General features: G+C 46.9%; 1 protein-coding gene across 12 annotated transcripts in view; it reads right to left on the reverse strand.

The window, feature by feature from the left end:
* stxbp5l (syntaxin binding protein 5L) overlaps positions 1–16939 on the reverse strand; it is a 133328-nt gene that overhangs the window by 11109 nt on the left and 105280 nt on the right. For 4 of the 12 annotated variants that reach the window (XM_085434781.1, XM_085434782.1, XM_085434780.1 and 1 more), the window contains one exon: positions 4594–4773. The exons of 2 other annotated variants lie outside the window; for them this stretch is intronic. In XM_085434781.1, the coding sequence (XP_085290907.1) occupies positions 4594–4773 (180 nt within the window). Of the gene's footprint in view, positions 1–4593; positions 4774–7237; positions 7292–9806; positions 9945–16939 lie in introns of all 12 variants that reach the window. 6 more of the 12 variants (XM_085434776.1, XM_085434777.1, XM_085434773.1 and 3 more) reach the window with 4 other exon arrangements.

Below are 16939 nucleotides of genomic sequence, written 5' to 3' on the forward strand. Positions count from 1 at the left end.
TCCTGTGTACTGAGTGGACTTTCTAAGTGGGCAGCACAAGAAGCAAAGCTGGAGCCGTCTCCACACTGTAAAAAACAGCATGTGCTTTAGAGCACATGAAGGCTGTGTTATTCCAGGTCAAATAAAATAAGATGCATTAAGACAAACATGACAAAGTGCAATGAGAAGCCCAAAGCTCTGCGCCTCCAACAGCCTGCGTGTGCACAGGCCTGCAGCAGAACCACCCTCGTGTTCTGGACGCTTTCATGACAGCTGCAAAATCATTAGAGGCAGAAGGACACTCGGTGTGTTAGTGGATGCTCAGGCAGCGTTCTAACACACTTAAAAAGCTAAAATAACAACGTTTTCTTTCCATTTGGTGTTAAATCTCTTGGAATGGCTTCTTTGCTTCTGCCTTTATTTTGAAGTAAAGCCTGACGCAAACAGAAGGTCCGGGCAAAATGTTTCAATGCATCGGGCTGCGCTCGAGTCAGGTGCAGCTAGGCAACCGGCATGGCTATGCTAATCACCACGGGCCCACGCTAGTATACAGTTTCATGGAAAATTACGCAACAAGTCTGTTGAACAGTTTCTTATGCATATTTTCACAGCAGCTTTGAATCATCTGCATCGGTGTGGTTGGTGATGCAGCTGGAGCCCCAACCGTGGCTTTAATAAAACATTCAGCTTATGCTAATGAAAAACTGCTTCCCTCTCGGTTCCAGGTCACTGTTGTATAATGAGGTCGGTGAAGATGGCGGCATGAATTTAATTGCAGAATTGCTGTAAAAGGGTCAGCTGTACTCCGGAGTAACGGACACGTGTTCTTAAGAGTGCCTGTTGATGATCCCAGCGTAGAAGCCTTTGGACGTGCAGAGCCCGGTGTGCTGAATGTGATCATCTGCCAAACTGTGGTGTGCTAATGTTTCGTGCAGTTTGGCTACAATAACTGTGACATTTGGGAAACTGTCACAATGTTGAGCCTCCTATGGAGAGATTAGTTTGTCGTGACCTGACTGAGACTGTAAATCTGGCGGCGCCCGCGTCTAAGCAAACACGACCCATCAGTGGACCACGAGTGGAGCTTTGCAGGAGTGTACTTTCTGCAAGGGACGAGTTTATGTGGTGCATCAGCACTTAGAAAGCCAGTGATTCATCAGGTGTACACGATGATTGGGCCCACTGTGACTGATGTACACGGGCTGTGTGACAGGCTGCTGCAATCTGCTCCACACTTTAGATCAGACCCTGCATCATTAGACGACTCCTCCACCCTCGGGGCCGACAGCCATCCGGTCTGAACCTGCTCTTAGGCTGCTGTTGTTTATTTTTAACACCTTCTGAATATAACCCGACCCTGTGAATCACCACAGAGACAAAGAAGCTCGCAGACACTCCCACTGATACTTCTGCTGCTCTTCTCCAACTGAAGCAAGATCATAAAACTTTTAATATGACAGGACAGAGTCAGAGTCCTGTTAGAACGAACGATCTGCATCTACTTTTTATGTTTATTCAAAGTAAATGGACGCCCTGCATTAGCGTTGTCTGTCAGGCTGTGACAGACTAAGTGTTACAATTCACACAGAATCTGTAATTACGTGGTTGCTAATCCTGCATGAGGCCATTTCTCTGTCACTTCTGAGGTCAGCAACTCGAAATTATACTGCTGGGATCGCAGTTTAAGTCTTCACTTGACAGGACGTTTATGTGTTTTTCTCCCTTCATCTCGTTTGTCACGCGATGTGTAAAAGAAGAAAGGAAAACTTTATCCAACAAAGGTCAAAAATTCATTCTCATTTTGTCTTTAAGATAGTCATGCTGTCTTGGGGAGATAAGGAAAAATGAATTATCAAGGCTTTTATGTTTGTCTTAAAGCAGCAGTTCTCGTTCAGCCAATCGTAGTTCAAATGTTCTGAGAGGAAAGTGAAATGTAACACCAAAGCCAGCAGGGGGCGACCTCTGTCTGCATCTGTCGATCACCACAAACATCTTCCCAGTTATCTCACGTTCTGCTTCTATTTCAGTAATATTTTGGCCACCTAAAAAAAATCTGTCTCAGAGTGAAGATGGACTAAAAGAAACACAAAGACTGGCTCTGCACTTCTGTACTAAAATTAGCATCTCAGCTGTGATGTCATTCAGCGGTTTGTAGGGTCCCATTACGAGGCATCGAGATGAGCATTTTATCATTCCTGGTGTTTTGGAATCAGATTTAATGAGGGAGGGGGACTAAGATCAGCCAATGAGCATGCCCTGGATTATATCCCTGACTCAGTCCAAAATTCCAAAGTGGACTTGCTTGGATGTCTCCAAATGAGCGACTGAACGCATAAATGGCTTAGGAAGTATCGCCCCCTGGTGGCCATTAGGGTCAATGCACGTTTAAGGCACTTTAGCTTGCCATTATCATTCTCCTGTATTATCTAGAGCTAATACGGTATTTTCCGCACTATAAGGCGCACTTAAAATCCTTTAATTTTCTCAAATTATGAATTCTGATCGTGCTTACTGACCTTGAACCGATTTTATGTGCTACACGGCGCTCACAAATCTGTCAAAAATGTTTTAGTGCGACTGTGGTAAGCTACGAAGCCGCACCGCGTGATGGATTGTTGGAGCATTACAGCTACTGTAGTCAGGAGCCTCACGGAGTAATCTGGGTCCTAAACTCCGTCATTTTCAGGTCCCAAAGTCAAACAAACACTGCAGCATCACTGAGAGTTAAAAACTGTCTAAATTCTTTCACCTTTAATAAAATTATCAGCGTTGCTGCTTTACCAGGTGTAACAATTAAGTTTAACATCCATGCAAACAGAATTTATTAAATTTAACAGACTTAGAAGTTAGCAGGAAGTTAGCTCGCTAGTTAGCTAAACATGATATAGCACGTTCTGACTGAGAGATTTCTGAAAGAATTCAAACGTACAGCTCTGCTATCACTTCCAACATAAATGAAGACAGAAAACTAAACAGCAGTGACGTTTGTAGGGTTACTGAAGTTGGGCTAGCTGGTATATAATGATGTGCTACGTGATCGCTAGCGACACAGCTATGTTAGCATAATATAAACACAGAAGAATGAGGAGAGTAAAGTTTGACTTATCTGACGGTTTTGTTTCGCCTAATGCGCCTTATGGTCCGAAAAATACAGTCGATGAAATTGTGTATTTGTAGTTGGTATGAGGGATGAACAGGGGGGGCTGTAAATTTAAAACACAGGGCTGTATATCCTCCCCACGAGGGGGGGCTGTCTGATTGTTGGTGACTCTCTCTGTATTACTGTAGGATCTTTACATTACAACATAGAGCATCTCGAGGTGACTGTTGTTGTGATTTGGTGCTACATAAATAAAACTGAACCGTTTCCCTATTCTAACTCAGATTAGCAGACAACGATATAAAAACAGCTGTAAAACCACAAACGCACACACATGACCACACAGAAGCGTATTACAGCCAGACTCAAAAACAAAAGCATATGTTTGCATTCATGTTTCTAAACTGATCACTGGGAATACGGAGCCTCTGTGGGTTCATCGCATTTTAAATGGTGCAAATCAAAGTGAGGGTGTGAATAAGAGCGAGCGCAAATGGAAAGACAATAAATGTCATGTCTGTTAATGAAAATGTCAACTCGTGCGGTGCTCTTGTATTATTGTCCTCCTTGAACTGTGCTCCTTCTGATGATAAGAGTTATTAGAGGTAAAAATAAAAACGTCCTGGTGGTTTCAGTTTGAGGAAATTGCAAACATCTACAAACTTATAACCCGTGTTTGTAGATGTGTGCATTCCCTTTGCTCATAGCTCATAAAAACTCGATAAGTGTAGCAACGCTACATGAAGTTTAATATGCGCTGTCATTTTCATCTCAGAAAACATCCAGAAGTTATTTATGAGACGAGAAAAACAGAAAGGCAAATAGAGTTATAATCATAAATCTGTGGCATGATGAGGAAAACCATCAGATCCTTCTGCTGTTTCGGTGCAGAGCACAAAATGCAAGAAAGAAAGAAAGAAAGAAAGGAAGAAAGAAAGACAGAAAGGAAGAAACGAAGGAAGAAAGACAGAAAGGAAGAAACGAAGGAAGAAAGACAGAAAGGCACAGGAGAAGTAAAAACTGGTTAAATCACTGAATCACCAACCTTCAGGCCTGCAACATCGTCGACACAAGCAGCAGAGTCAAGGACACAATGCAAGGACTCGTTCTTGCATTCAGAAGAAGCAGAACCTGCAGTCTGAATGTTGTAAGCTGATGCTAATGCAAGCTGCACGAGTGCGATTGGCATGCTGTAATGCAACAGTGGTGTCCTGGTACGTGACTGTCAGCTCCTGCAGATGCAGTCTGGTTATTTTACCGTGCAGCTGTATAAGTGTGCGTTTGTTTTTTCTTACTGTGTGTTGCTCTGTTTACCCTGCAGCATCTTCTCTGCAGAACCACACCCCGATTTTGGATTTCATGCTGCTAACTTGCATTAGCATGTGCTTGCCTTGTGTTGACCATGTGTCAGGCCTTTCTCCACTTACCCTGGGGTGAGAGGATGGCATGCACTTGCTGGGAGGGGGGTTTGTTATAGAGGGTTAGGGATGGGAGTTGGGAGGACAAGCACACACCTTCAGTGTGGGACACAGGCAAAGAGATCTCCATGCAAGCAGCGGACTGGGCCTTGCGGAAGGGCGGTCGGCCAGGGCCTCTGCGGGTAAGCCGTGGCCCCTCGGGACCCATCGGAATGCGAGGCTTCCCCGCCGAGCAGGGCTGGGAGGTGGGGCTAGTGCAATGTCCATTGACATGATCTGTAACAACGGCAAAGCATTAGCAAACAACAGAAAGAGGGATGTAATTCAACTTTAAACATATTCTGATTTACTGCTGCATTATCCATCTTCACAAGTCATTTAGTTTGATGGGAAGTGAAATAAAAATCAGGGCAGGGAACCTCAAATTAGGGACGAGATTTTCCAAGGAGATAACTGCTTTTCCCTGCCGGGAGACGCTTTGTCTACTAGACTGCAAAAAGGCAGGCTGACACTAGATGACCGATGAAGATGAATATTTCTGCAGCGTAAGAGGAGCAAGCTGATGCTGAAAATTTGATTGCCAACTAGGAAGATGATAGTGAGGGAAAAAGGGAGAGTGAGTGACAGAGGCTGGAGAGTGGTTTGAAGTAAGTATGTGCAAGGAGGGGATGCCGGGGCAGAGGAGGAAGATGCAGAGTAAAACTGTGAGTGCAGCTTCATCGAGTCTGTGACGTGACATAAAACAGGCTCGTTTCATCTCCACTTTGTTGCTTTTATCTCAGTGAACTGTGGGGAAACCTTGTTTTTAGCAGAAAGCTTTATGACATCCAAAGCTGCAGGTGAAGAACGAAAACAAGCTCTGCTCTTTATTCTGTCAAATTAGCACTCGCTTATATTGGCTGGGCTACAAATTCATCTACGGACAGAGCTGATACCAACACACTCGGTGATTTCTTTACCCCTCGGGGACGAGTCCGTGCACTGTGCTGGAGCCAGACCCTGTTAATGACACAAAGGAAAGAAAGGCCGGGCTGACCTTCTCTCGTTCTGTGTTCAGCCATACTTGTGAGCGGGCACGAGAGGCGGCCGGATCGATCCCAATATGCCGGCACTGGTACCGATCCACACTAGTGCGTGGCCCGTTTTTCACTATGGAAATGAAACAATACCCTCGAACATGCGCTCTCGTGGTGTTGACTCGTGTGCATTTTATTGAAAGCCGGCACACTTTTAAACCACAGAGGAGCTCTAGAGACGCCACAGTTACACTCCAGCTCTCCAACGTACACAAAGGGCCGATTAAATAATGAAGGCGGAGCTCAAGGGTGGGCATCACAGCGATAATAAACATCAGTATATGGACACACTGACCCTGTATTTATTTACATATCACTACGCTCTCATCCTCACTGAGTACATGAGCCCCCTTTTTATCAGTGACCCCCCCCAGCAGATTAACAGCAGCTGTGGTCGCTGCCGTGGGAGGACAGAAGCTTTCCATGTGTGTTTTGGTGGAAGGTCTTATACATGGAGACGAGTGGAGCAGATAAACAATATCATGATCATTTGTGCAAACACTCGAACGTTCCCCGCTCGCTCCTCTCCAATCGTTCGTCCCCGGCGCCCAGAGAGCTCTGCCGTGCAGCCAGTCGCTGCAAAAATGATTCAATTTCAAAGTGAAGATGAAAAGCTCCAGGGTGCCACCCAGTCCACGTGCAACACTCACCCAGTTTCACAGCAGGACTGACGAGGCAGCGCGGGGACTGAAAAACTGCAGGTAACACGGAGCGTTTGATGCCGCCGCGATCGGGCTTCACATTTTGTTCATTTCGTTGCCTCGAAATGTTCTGATGGAAACTGGTTTACAGCTGAGAGCGCGACACTGTGCTGACGTGCACATCCCACTCCACCCCCTCATCACACGCGCACAAACACACATCATCCACACAAAGGCACAAACACAATAGACTCGAGCGTCTTCCTGTCACACAGGTTTCTATTGTTGTGGATTTTAAACCTTCAGCGTTTGCAGCTCTACTGTTTTCTTCAATGTTCGATGACGACACCAAAACTAAATGTGCTGCATTCAAAGTTTGGGTTTCTGTCCTCACCCTTCCTGCTGATGGAGCATTTACCAAACAGCAAGTCAAAAATCAGGAGGCACGTTTGGGGGGGTTAGAGAAGCAGAAGTTCTGGGAGGCGACAGCATGCGTGGCGCTGCAGAGGGAAACCTGAGATCTGCATGTGTGTGCAGCAGTTAGATGTATGGGGGGTGGGGGTGGGGGGTCCAGTCAAAATGGAAGGAAGGCTGTTTAAGAGAGAAATGGGCCAGTTACAATGAGCGAGGTAGCAAGTGATCCAGCACCGCAGAGCAAAGCCTGTCAATGGAGGAAAGGTTGCATAAATCAGAGGATGGTCCAATCATGGTAAAGCGATAGAATGCCTCAAGTTCAAATATGGGCATGAGCTACAAATCACCTTTGTAAACACTTGCAAAATGTAGAAGGAACAAACACAGACGCTTTAAATCAAAACACACTGACGGGCAAAATGGACGAACACGTTAGGCCGACAGTCTCATGGGCTGGTTGAACAGGCGGACAGAGCAACAAGGAAACTGAAAGAGGAAAGTTTGAGTGAAATCCAAAAGTACTAATGCAACACAAAAGCCTAGAAACCATGAGAAAAGCAGAAACTCAAAGGAAATCAAGTGAAAACTGCTGGCTTTCGCCTACCGTACCAAGATCAGTCTTAAGATCTGTTGGCAGACTTAACTTTCTGCCGGGTCCCTTTACTGAAACAAAAGAATAGGAAACAAAGCACCAGTTAATCCCTTCAAAATAAAATAGAACAAAAAAGAAATCATGGAAGAAGAAAACAAAGGAGGTGTAGTCTGCTTCAAACGATGGCAAACCAAAGTGGGGAAAAACTGAAAAGAAACCAAATGAACAAAGAACATGCAAACTGGTGCACTTGCATGTTTGCAGGCATATTTTCAAAAAGCATGCTCCACTGTCATCCCAGGCCGGCACGATCAGTGATACTGAGTCAGCGCAACGGCAGGAAGTCTCGAGTGGACAGAGCGATTACTCAGTGATTAGTAATTTGAAGCAGGTGCTCTCTTTGCATCTCTTAACGTGTAAAGACTCATTCTGATGTTTTTAATCACTCTCCTCCTCAAGTCTGCACCTGGAATAATGAAGTCCGCTCTGTGGGCCTGGGATTTGACGTGGAAGCAACAAATGAACAGGGTGACACCACAAAGTGTCATAAAAAAACTAAGTCAGACACTGAAGGCAACCAAAATAACCACATACACATTTTGCAAGCATTTTGCAGTAAGGAGAGAACTGCAAAGGTCGAACTCGAGGCGTCACGTGTCAGTTTCCCCTCAGGAAGAAGGCGGGATTTAGAAGACACGATCCAGCTGATGACCACGAGGAAAAAAAGCACGAAACACCTGCTTGATGTCATTCAGCATGTTTGCTGCACGGCCGACGCGGCGGCTGAGCGTGTGATGGGAAACACTGGTCTCACCGAATCTCCGGTCATTCATTTGTTTGCATTTCTTCCGTGAACCTCGACGGACTTTTGAATAAGTGCTGCTAATGAGATAACAGATGAGGGCCGAGTGCTTGTGCGCTCTTCATAATAAACCAGAGTCACCAGATGCTGCTGCGACCGCACGAAAGGTGCAGCGTTGGAGATGCAACGACAGGAATTATGTTCTCATAATGAACCTGTAGCTCACAGATGCTTCCTCTGTTTAATGGCTCAGCGGCTGCATTAACACATCATAAAATGTATTTTAATCAAAATAAACCGGTGGGACTGATCTGAGGAGCCGAAGGGTCTCTCACTGTGACATGAATATTAACCAGCATGCACTGCACCCACTGGAATTCAGCACCTTTGGTTTTAACCACAGAGACGGAAAGTGGCGATGTCACGCGTTCACGTGTGTTCTGCATTGTTCTCGTGCACACAGTGTTTTAAAACACACGTGTGACAGTAACTGATGTCGGACCAGCCTCATCGCTGACCTCAGCACTCTGCTCATTACTCCAGGATTCACAGCAGAATGGAGCCTTCTTGTTATCCAGCAGCAGGTGGATCTTTAGAGTTGTTGTTGTGACCCTGCAGGTCGCTGCATTTGCAGCATTTACATATTTATCAGCCTGTTTTTCTCGCCTGCACCGGCTCTCAGCAGGTAACGTCTTATCTGTCCACACGGACGGCGAGCACAGAGACAACACAGATACCTCTGAGAGACATAACTGCAGCGTCCATCGTACTTCCTGTGGCTCGTCAGGCCCGTGCTCATCTGTCTTCTCTAACCATCCTGCTGCTCTTGTCACCGATCAAGGTGACAAGAGCCAGGTTGTGTCCAGGTTACAGTAATGTGCAGAGTGCTGACATCCCAAACGAGGCTAACACAGGACTAAACCTCTGAAAAACTAACTTCTGAACATCCAAAGCAAGCTGAGGGCTTATTCATCAGAGAGGGCTCCATGCAGTTAGTCAGAGACAGCAGTGATGAATGTTAGCCAAGAGCACAGCAAGATAAGACAGCAGCTTTACTGACACGCAGACAGACAGAGACCCCGAGCGCCATCGCCAGGTACGGGAGCATGTTTGGACCCGCCCTCCACACACACACACACACACACACACACACACACACACACACACACACACACACACACACACACACACACACACACACACACACACAGCATGGAGCACACTGAAGAGCAGCCACAGTCTAGAGTCCTGTAAGCCTGTTTGCACTGCAGGCTTCACACGTGCTGCGAGAGGCTTCGACCGCACTTTTCACACAGTGATGCTGCTGCTTGGTTTTATTAGTTCTCGACTGCAGATGCTTCATGCTGAACTGACCCATGACCCACCACAGGTGACGGAGGAGCCTCCTCCACCTGTGCACCTGCTGCTGTTTAACTACCGTCTACAGCTTCTATTATATATACAACATTTGTGCTAGCCAAAGAAATATGATTCGTTGTTATGAATTTACTGTGTCCCCATTGGTCAGTGAGCACGAGGTTTTATTTAAAGGCTGAATATGTTATATTGATACCTGTGCTTCAACATTAGTCAGTAAACGTCTGGCGCCCTGCTGATAGTGTTGCTCACAGTGTGGAAGCAGCGTTAGCGTGCAGGTGCAACATCACACAGCAGCCTAATTATTCCCTCTCCCAAAACAACGACACAAACAAAGAAAGAAAGACAGAAATTCCAAGCAGGTGTCCACGAAGAGGCTGAGATCCATGAAACACCCCTCCTCTTACCATTGTCCAGTAAGTAAAAGACTGGACTGCAGTGGCTGGCTCTCAGACTGGCCACAGGCTCGGGCAGGACGCGGGGGTCATTGTGAAGGGAGGTTGGGTAATGAACTGGAACAGGAGATCCAACAGAACAGACACAGACTTTTCAGGGCAACAGGGGAGAGACAAACACAGTGGGTGAACTGGGGAGAAGAGAAACTTGCAGGTAATAGGAAGGAAACAGTCGTGAGGTTATGAAAACAGAAGGTGTCATAAGAACAGCTGCATCCCACCAGCAGATACTGGGAAGGTCACATAGCCATCACTGCAACACACCACAGCAGCACTGCTACTACGACTACTACAGCTACCACACCACAGGCTCATCCTACAGAGCAGCATTTTCCAGGCTTTTCCAGGTAACTTTATCCTGGAGGCGGTTTACTTCCAACCATGACCTGTTGCCGTAGCAACTCATATTACAGCCCTAACCTGTGCTGCAGCAGGTTACGTTCAACAGCTATGACATCACCACCTGCTAACCAATCAGCTCCTCTGAGGATTGTCCACAGGCCCTGGAGGATGGCTCAAAGCTCTCTGTGAGCAGAAGTCTTTCCATAAATATGGATAATATAATATGGATAATATAATATGGATAATATAATATGGATAATATAATATGGATAATATTCCCTCAGTATTTCCTGTTCTGCAGACTAACCTGCACCATCCTAACACAGCAGTTTAAATCCTGTTCTCATGTCTCATCTTCAGCTGAAAGAATAAGAGTTCAAACGTGCTTACAGCCATTAAATATTCATTGGATAGAATCATGATTCTGTAATATTGATAAGTCTGTTAGCTGTCTGTACCCAGCTATGCCTTATTAATAACATGGCAGCAGTCTTTCTGAGTAAAGCTCACACACACACACTCAGCAGCTTTGATGCTAAGCTACTGCACACTCACAGGTCCCATTACTCACTTTGAGGAGGTGCTTTCTTACAGCTGAGTATTGTGTATCTAACCACGTTTGACCCAATGCTCACGCTCTGCAGGACAGAAGGAGTTTTTAACCATCATTCATAAACTGACCTGATCGGATCCTTCGTTCGGTGACACTATTGTCACTCGTGAGTAGGGATGGGTATCGTTTAGGTTTTATCCGATACCGGTGCCAAACCGGTACTTTTGAAACGGTGACGGTGCTTAAAGAATGGAGAACACAAACTTTGTCCAAAAACCTCTCATGTTCAGCTGTTTTCCAGTTTTTCTTTGGTCATTTTAGCCTTTTTGGCCAGGGTGCAGGGAGTATCTGCCATCAAACAAGAGGACAGCCGCATGTAGCTATGATGATGTTTGCTAGTTCACCTTACATGCATTAATGTAATCACGTGGTTAGCCTACTCAACGTAAATTACACACTAACAACATTAAGCTACTCACGCAGAGAAGAACGGCTGCTGCTGCATCATCATCCTCATCATTTCTGCTACACTGGCAGGGCTAGGGGCCAGGACTCTCCTCTTCGGGTTTTTGGGGGATGTTGCTAACTCTGGGTCCGATAACAGGCACCACACCCGCAGTAGACGTGCTCGGTGTGAGGTCTGGCAGCAAGCTATCAAATACGGCGCATTTTTCGGCTTTAAAAAAAAAACGCTATGCGTCGCCAGGTGTTTCATCAGATTTGAGGTGTTGCCTCCTTTGACAGCATCACAGTATCAGCTTAAAGCACTTGTTGCTGCTGAGTTTACATCTTTTGCTGTGAAGTACAGCCAGACTTTGACCGCTTCGCCTTGGGCATTTTTAATCTGTAGCTCTGCTCTAACTGAACGTACGTACCTGGCCCCGCCTACTATCCTGGGAAACGTAAAATGATTGGCTAGAAGTGTATCACAGCTCAGGAAAAAAAAGCACCGAAATGTGCGCTGCTTTTCGGTCTGGTTACTACCGTTTATGTCAGAACCGGTGCCATCATGGCACCGGACACCGGTACCCATCCCTACTCGTGAGTAACTTTACTGTTTTGTTACCCCGATGCTGACACTGTGGCCAAAGAAGCCTCTGACTGCAGAGACATGACTGACTGGTACCAGTGGGAACAGTGGACCTGTACAGCTGACAGAACTGCATCAGGGCAAGAAAGCTGATTTAAGTGACTTCAGACGTGGCAGCTTTTCACTGCACAACCATGTCATGGTCGTATGTCATTCACTTACGGAGGTCGGCCCCTCGGCGAGGTCAAAGGTCAGAGGTGAATGGCCAGGCAGCTCTGAGCATGGTTTAAGCTCGAAGAAGACAAGCTGGGTCAGCAGGAGACCAGACTGGGTGCTAAGAACAGGAAACTGAGGCTACAACTCAGAGAGACCCATGAAAACTGGGCAACAGAAGATGGAAAATATTACCTGCTCAGAAACATTGAGAGGGTGGAGTTTATTATGACCACAGTGTACCATCCTGTGATGGATGCTTCCAGCAGGATAACAAACCGCCTCACAGATCTCAGCCCAGCTGAGCATCTTTGGCATGTTCACATCACGGACGTGCAGCAGCCATCTGAAGGCTTCCAGCACTTTGTGCAGTCTGAGCCAACCTGGTACCGCAAGGTAAACGGTCTGTATTTGTATAGCGCTTTACTAGTCCCTAAGGACCCCAAAGCACTTTACACATCCAGTCATCCACACATTCACACACTGGTGATGGCAGCTACATTGTAGCCACAGCCACCCTGGGGCGCACTGACAGAGGCGAGGCTGCCGGACACTGGCGCCACCGGGCCCTCTGACCACCACCAGTAGGCAACGGGTGAAGTGTCTTGCCCAAGGACACAACGACCGAAACTGTCCAAGCCGGGGCTCGAACCGGCAACCTTCCGATTTCAAGGCGAACTCCCAACTCTTGAGCCACGATCGCCCCAGTACCTAATGAAGTGGCCATAGGTCCTGTGTTTGTATTAGTGTGCAGAGCAAAGCTGTTGGTTACCACGGTGCTGGAGGTGATGACATCACAGGGGTACGCCACACATTCAGACTATCGCTGGGCGGTGGCATCATAAAAATATCTACAGAAGATTTGAAGGAAATGAAGAAACGCTGCCATTCAGTTTATATGTTTGTAATAAAATAATGTTTCTTTTTGTAGAATGATCTGCAGCTAAATTAACGTTCCTGATAGCGAGCTAATTTTTAATTTTGTGGCGGGTGTAAGGGAGCTGGGAAGCATCTGCCTCACTAAGGTGAAGAACACACTCTTGTTATGCTTTTATTTTGAAGTCCACTAACTGCTCCCACTTTTGAGGTCAGCTTCCTGAAGGCCCGATTCATGGATTGCACACATGATTAACACATGGCTAACGACGTTCACCTGCCTGTTTGTGGTTGTTAACCATCCACTGCTACAGCAGGCTTTGCTACGTGTGTATTATTAGCTAAACACCATGGTTAGGATTTATGAAACTTCCTGGTTTAATGAAAAGGTTTTTAACACTGCTGAATCTTTCATTTTACTTTTAATTTATATTCTGATTTTAAAATAAAAACCACAAAACAAACAAAAACCTCCTGAGTGACCGTGCAGACGCGAGGAGCATTTAAAGGAAAGCATCAGGGATTTAAGCATGTGATGAATTTAACTGTTTCTCTGCAGGTTAATTAGTGCTTACATGGGTTTGTACATTACACAGACATGGCTGTAGAAAACCCTCCAGCAGGGTTTAGCTGAAAAATGTGTATTTAAGCTTCTTTTAAATGTGATCAAACCTCACCTTTCCCCTCAGGTGCTAAATATACCCCGTGGGGTCAGGCTTACACGTTTAGGTACAACCTGCGGTACCAGGTTGGCTCAGCGTGGACAAAGTGCTGGAAGCCTTCACACGGCTGCAGCGTGGGGGTCAGGCGCCGAGCACTCGCGTCTCGTCTTGTTAGTCCCCTTTTCGAGGTCAAGCCAGGCTACAGCGACATGTACTGCTCCCAGAGGAAATCTAACACAAGACCCAAACAACACACCTCAGGACATTAAAGAGAAGACAACGGGAAGGATGTGAAGGGAGACAGCTTTGAGGCCGGAGAGGGGCCAATTACTGGGCCTGATGACAAAAGAGAGACGGGAGGAAGGTCAGGAACAAGAGCGGAAAGCTGTGCTGAGAAGTGAGAGAGAAGCTCCTGTTTTTGACACGGGGGGTGAATCAGGACGATGGCCGGCTGCCTTAATAAGCTGTCCACAGTCTGTTTATGGCATTGAACAGATACAGCACAACAGGTGTGCCGGGGACAGGCGGACAGCCTCTAATGGCCACGGAGCAGGCTGAAGATGATATTCAGCCGGAGAAAACAAAGCGTGAACTCTGCACCTGTCGGCACAGCGCGGCGAGCTTTGTCTGCGGGCGCAACTTTTAATACATTTCACATCCGCGCTGCATTAATATGAATGAGTCCAAACCTGATTTAACTGACATTTAAAGCCGTCCTGCTCTCAGCCATTACTAACAGTTCTTACAACTATGAACCTCAGCCCCCCCTCCCCCCAGCGTTTAACCGTTAAAGCGAATCAGACACAATCATGCAGCGTCATGCCGCATCTGTCCACGTGCTTTTCATCCACCGCTCCGTAATTCTTCTCCTTTCCATCTCTTTAATTAACAAGCGACAGGCCTGTAATAGGACAGAATGACCGTGACCTCGTCCACATCACAATGCTGAGAGACTCCCCGCCACAGCAGCACAGAACAGCTCGTCCTGGATCTGTCACGCTGCTGTTATCCTCTCCTTGGGAGGCTCAAGGGCAAGGCTGCAGAGTCCACGTGAGAACAAACCGACAGTGTGTCCTGTGTGTGTTTACACAACAATCACAGGAAAACCATCGACGAGCAGACTGTGGACAGCTGAGCTAAATTACTGATGCATCCACAAAATGCATTTGGTGGGATTTTACGTTCGTGTTCGGTCTCCTGTGGACACGGATCTGTGCTTTAAGTTACACAAGCGGATTTTTAATAAAGCTGTCACTAAACAACGGCTGGCGTATCGTTTTTAGCATTTGGCTCCATCTACCTGTTTATGTTTCCCCGTCAGGCCCACGTGGATCCGGCCTGACACCAGACTACATACATATACTGAAGGATCAACGACAGGACAAGAGGAACGGTCTGTGCATTGCTGGTTGGAAGGCAGGGATCCGTTTTCCTGTGAATGACTTTGGTGAAGAATCAGAAAGCTTTGAGCTTCGAGGAAAAGACAAAGACATCAAACTGAGTATTTGCATGAATCGTTCGTGTGCACAATCAATGAAAAATGAACCCCAGCAATGAGATCTCACACAAAGATCGACTGTGGCTGCAGTTTTTCTGCCACACAGAGAAACAAACATGAATTAAACAACTACTGAAATGTTGTTTTGCAGGTTTAATCGAGTCTTTGCTGATTCTGAAGATTAAAAACACAGTTCCATTATCCTCCTTTCTTTAAAAGCCACCAAAGCACAATCAGCCGTCGAGGCAAACTGAGGGATGATACGATGACACAAAGTGCTTCGGCGTCTGTTTCCTCTCCAGGTTTTATGCAGTAAGATTACCTGATGTGGTACCTGAGCTCCTATAGTTCTCTGTTTCCTATCCTCTGTTTTTATTTTCCCGTCTGTTACATGAGCGTAGGAAACACTGAATATGATTTGGTTGTTTTTTAACCTGAGGCCTTACAAACCCGACAGAGCCCCGAGGACGCGGCGTGCCAGCCTGGCAGGGACTTAAGCACAGATCTACACACTCGTTTGCTCAGGTGGCGTTTCCTCTGAGACACACAAACACCTGCTGGGAAATGTTCTCATCTCTTCTTCATCCATTACACGTTTCTGCCTCATTGTCTTCAGCTGCACTGATCTCATCCAGAGACCAGCTTTCAGATGTGCTTCTGTCACATTTCCAAAGTGTGATGCTGAAACTCGAGGCCAGTGACATCATGATGAGCATGAATGCAAACATGAACACGTTTAGGTTTTATCACACTATCATCTTGTAGGAAGCATGTGTGCTGAATCGAGCAGTCACATGATGAAGGCAGTTTTCACAGGACTTTTCTCTCAGCAGCTGCTGGGATCATTTTCACGTTAGCCCCATCAGGACCTACGCTGGTTGACTCGCCACGACTCGATTCGCATCGACTGGTTTTCCCATTACAGTCGAGTACCACCCGATGTGCGAGGTCGTCCGAGTGTTGCTAGACATAATTAGCGTGCGACACGGAGGCTAAAACGACGGTGGTCGTGGAGGTAACGACACTCCTGCTGCCTGGTCTGTGACCCTTCGTCAGACTCGGGGACGCCGTTGTTTTTTTGTAGCCATTTCCCTCGTTGCCGGGTTTTTTTTTTAAGGTGGGAGTTTTGATTAAACGCTGTCATGACTCATCGAGTGACGTCACATTTTACTACCTGCTCGGATGGCTTGAAACCCCAGCCTGTCGCGGTCCGTGGGAGCAGCTGTGGGGATTGTGTTTTGGATGGTTCACCGGCTCTCTCTTGGGCGGAGCCGCCCGCCTCGCACCTGAGCCTCGTTCGATCACAATGAACTATCGAAGCCAGCGCGACCTGCTACTCATCGCCAGTTGGTTCAGTCACCTACTGTGGCAGCCACGCCCCGTCTGCGCTCCACTCTTCCTTCAAGCCTTGACTCTGTTTCGTTGGGCTCAGGTCTCCGAGCCATCCTCCTCTGGATTCATTGCTCACCTCCTCCAGCGCTGGCTTTTGCATTAAGGAATCATCAACCAGTCGCTTCGCCTGCCTGTCCTCCTGCCATCCCTGACGTTCGTGAAGTACTCGAGGAACCATTCCTCCCCTCGCACTCACCCTCTCTGGCCTCTCCCACAGAAACACCCCCACCGCCCAAAACTCTCCCACCTGGCCCTGCATGTAAGCCGACTGCACCCCTGTCCTGATTCACCTGCTCCCTTACCTGTTCACTAATCGTTCCTCCCTCTGGTACAGACTCCCACGGCTTTGATCGCAGCTTCTCAGAACAGCCTCCCTCATGAGCTTCTGTTTTTGACCGACCCCTCTGTAAATAAATCTTGTCTATAGTTCTCAGTGAGTGCGCCGAGTCTGCTTTTCGGTCCCGCCTTTGTGCGAATCCCAGTTGATGACAGCTGAGCAGGTACTATGACCAAGTGAAC

Source organism: Copadichromis virginalis, linkage group LG16, assembly GCF_057382275.1.
Source record: "Copadichromis virginalis isolate Kocher_CV1m ecotype Utaka linkage group LG16, C_Virginalis_male_GT1.1, whole genome shotgun sequence".
In the NCBI taxonomy this organism is placed as follows: domain Eukaryota; kingdom Metazoa; phylum Chordata; class Actinopteri; order Cichliformes; family Cichlidae; genus Copadichromis; species Copadichromis virginalis.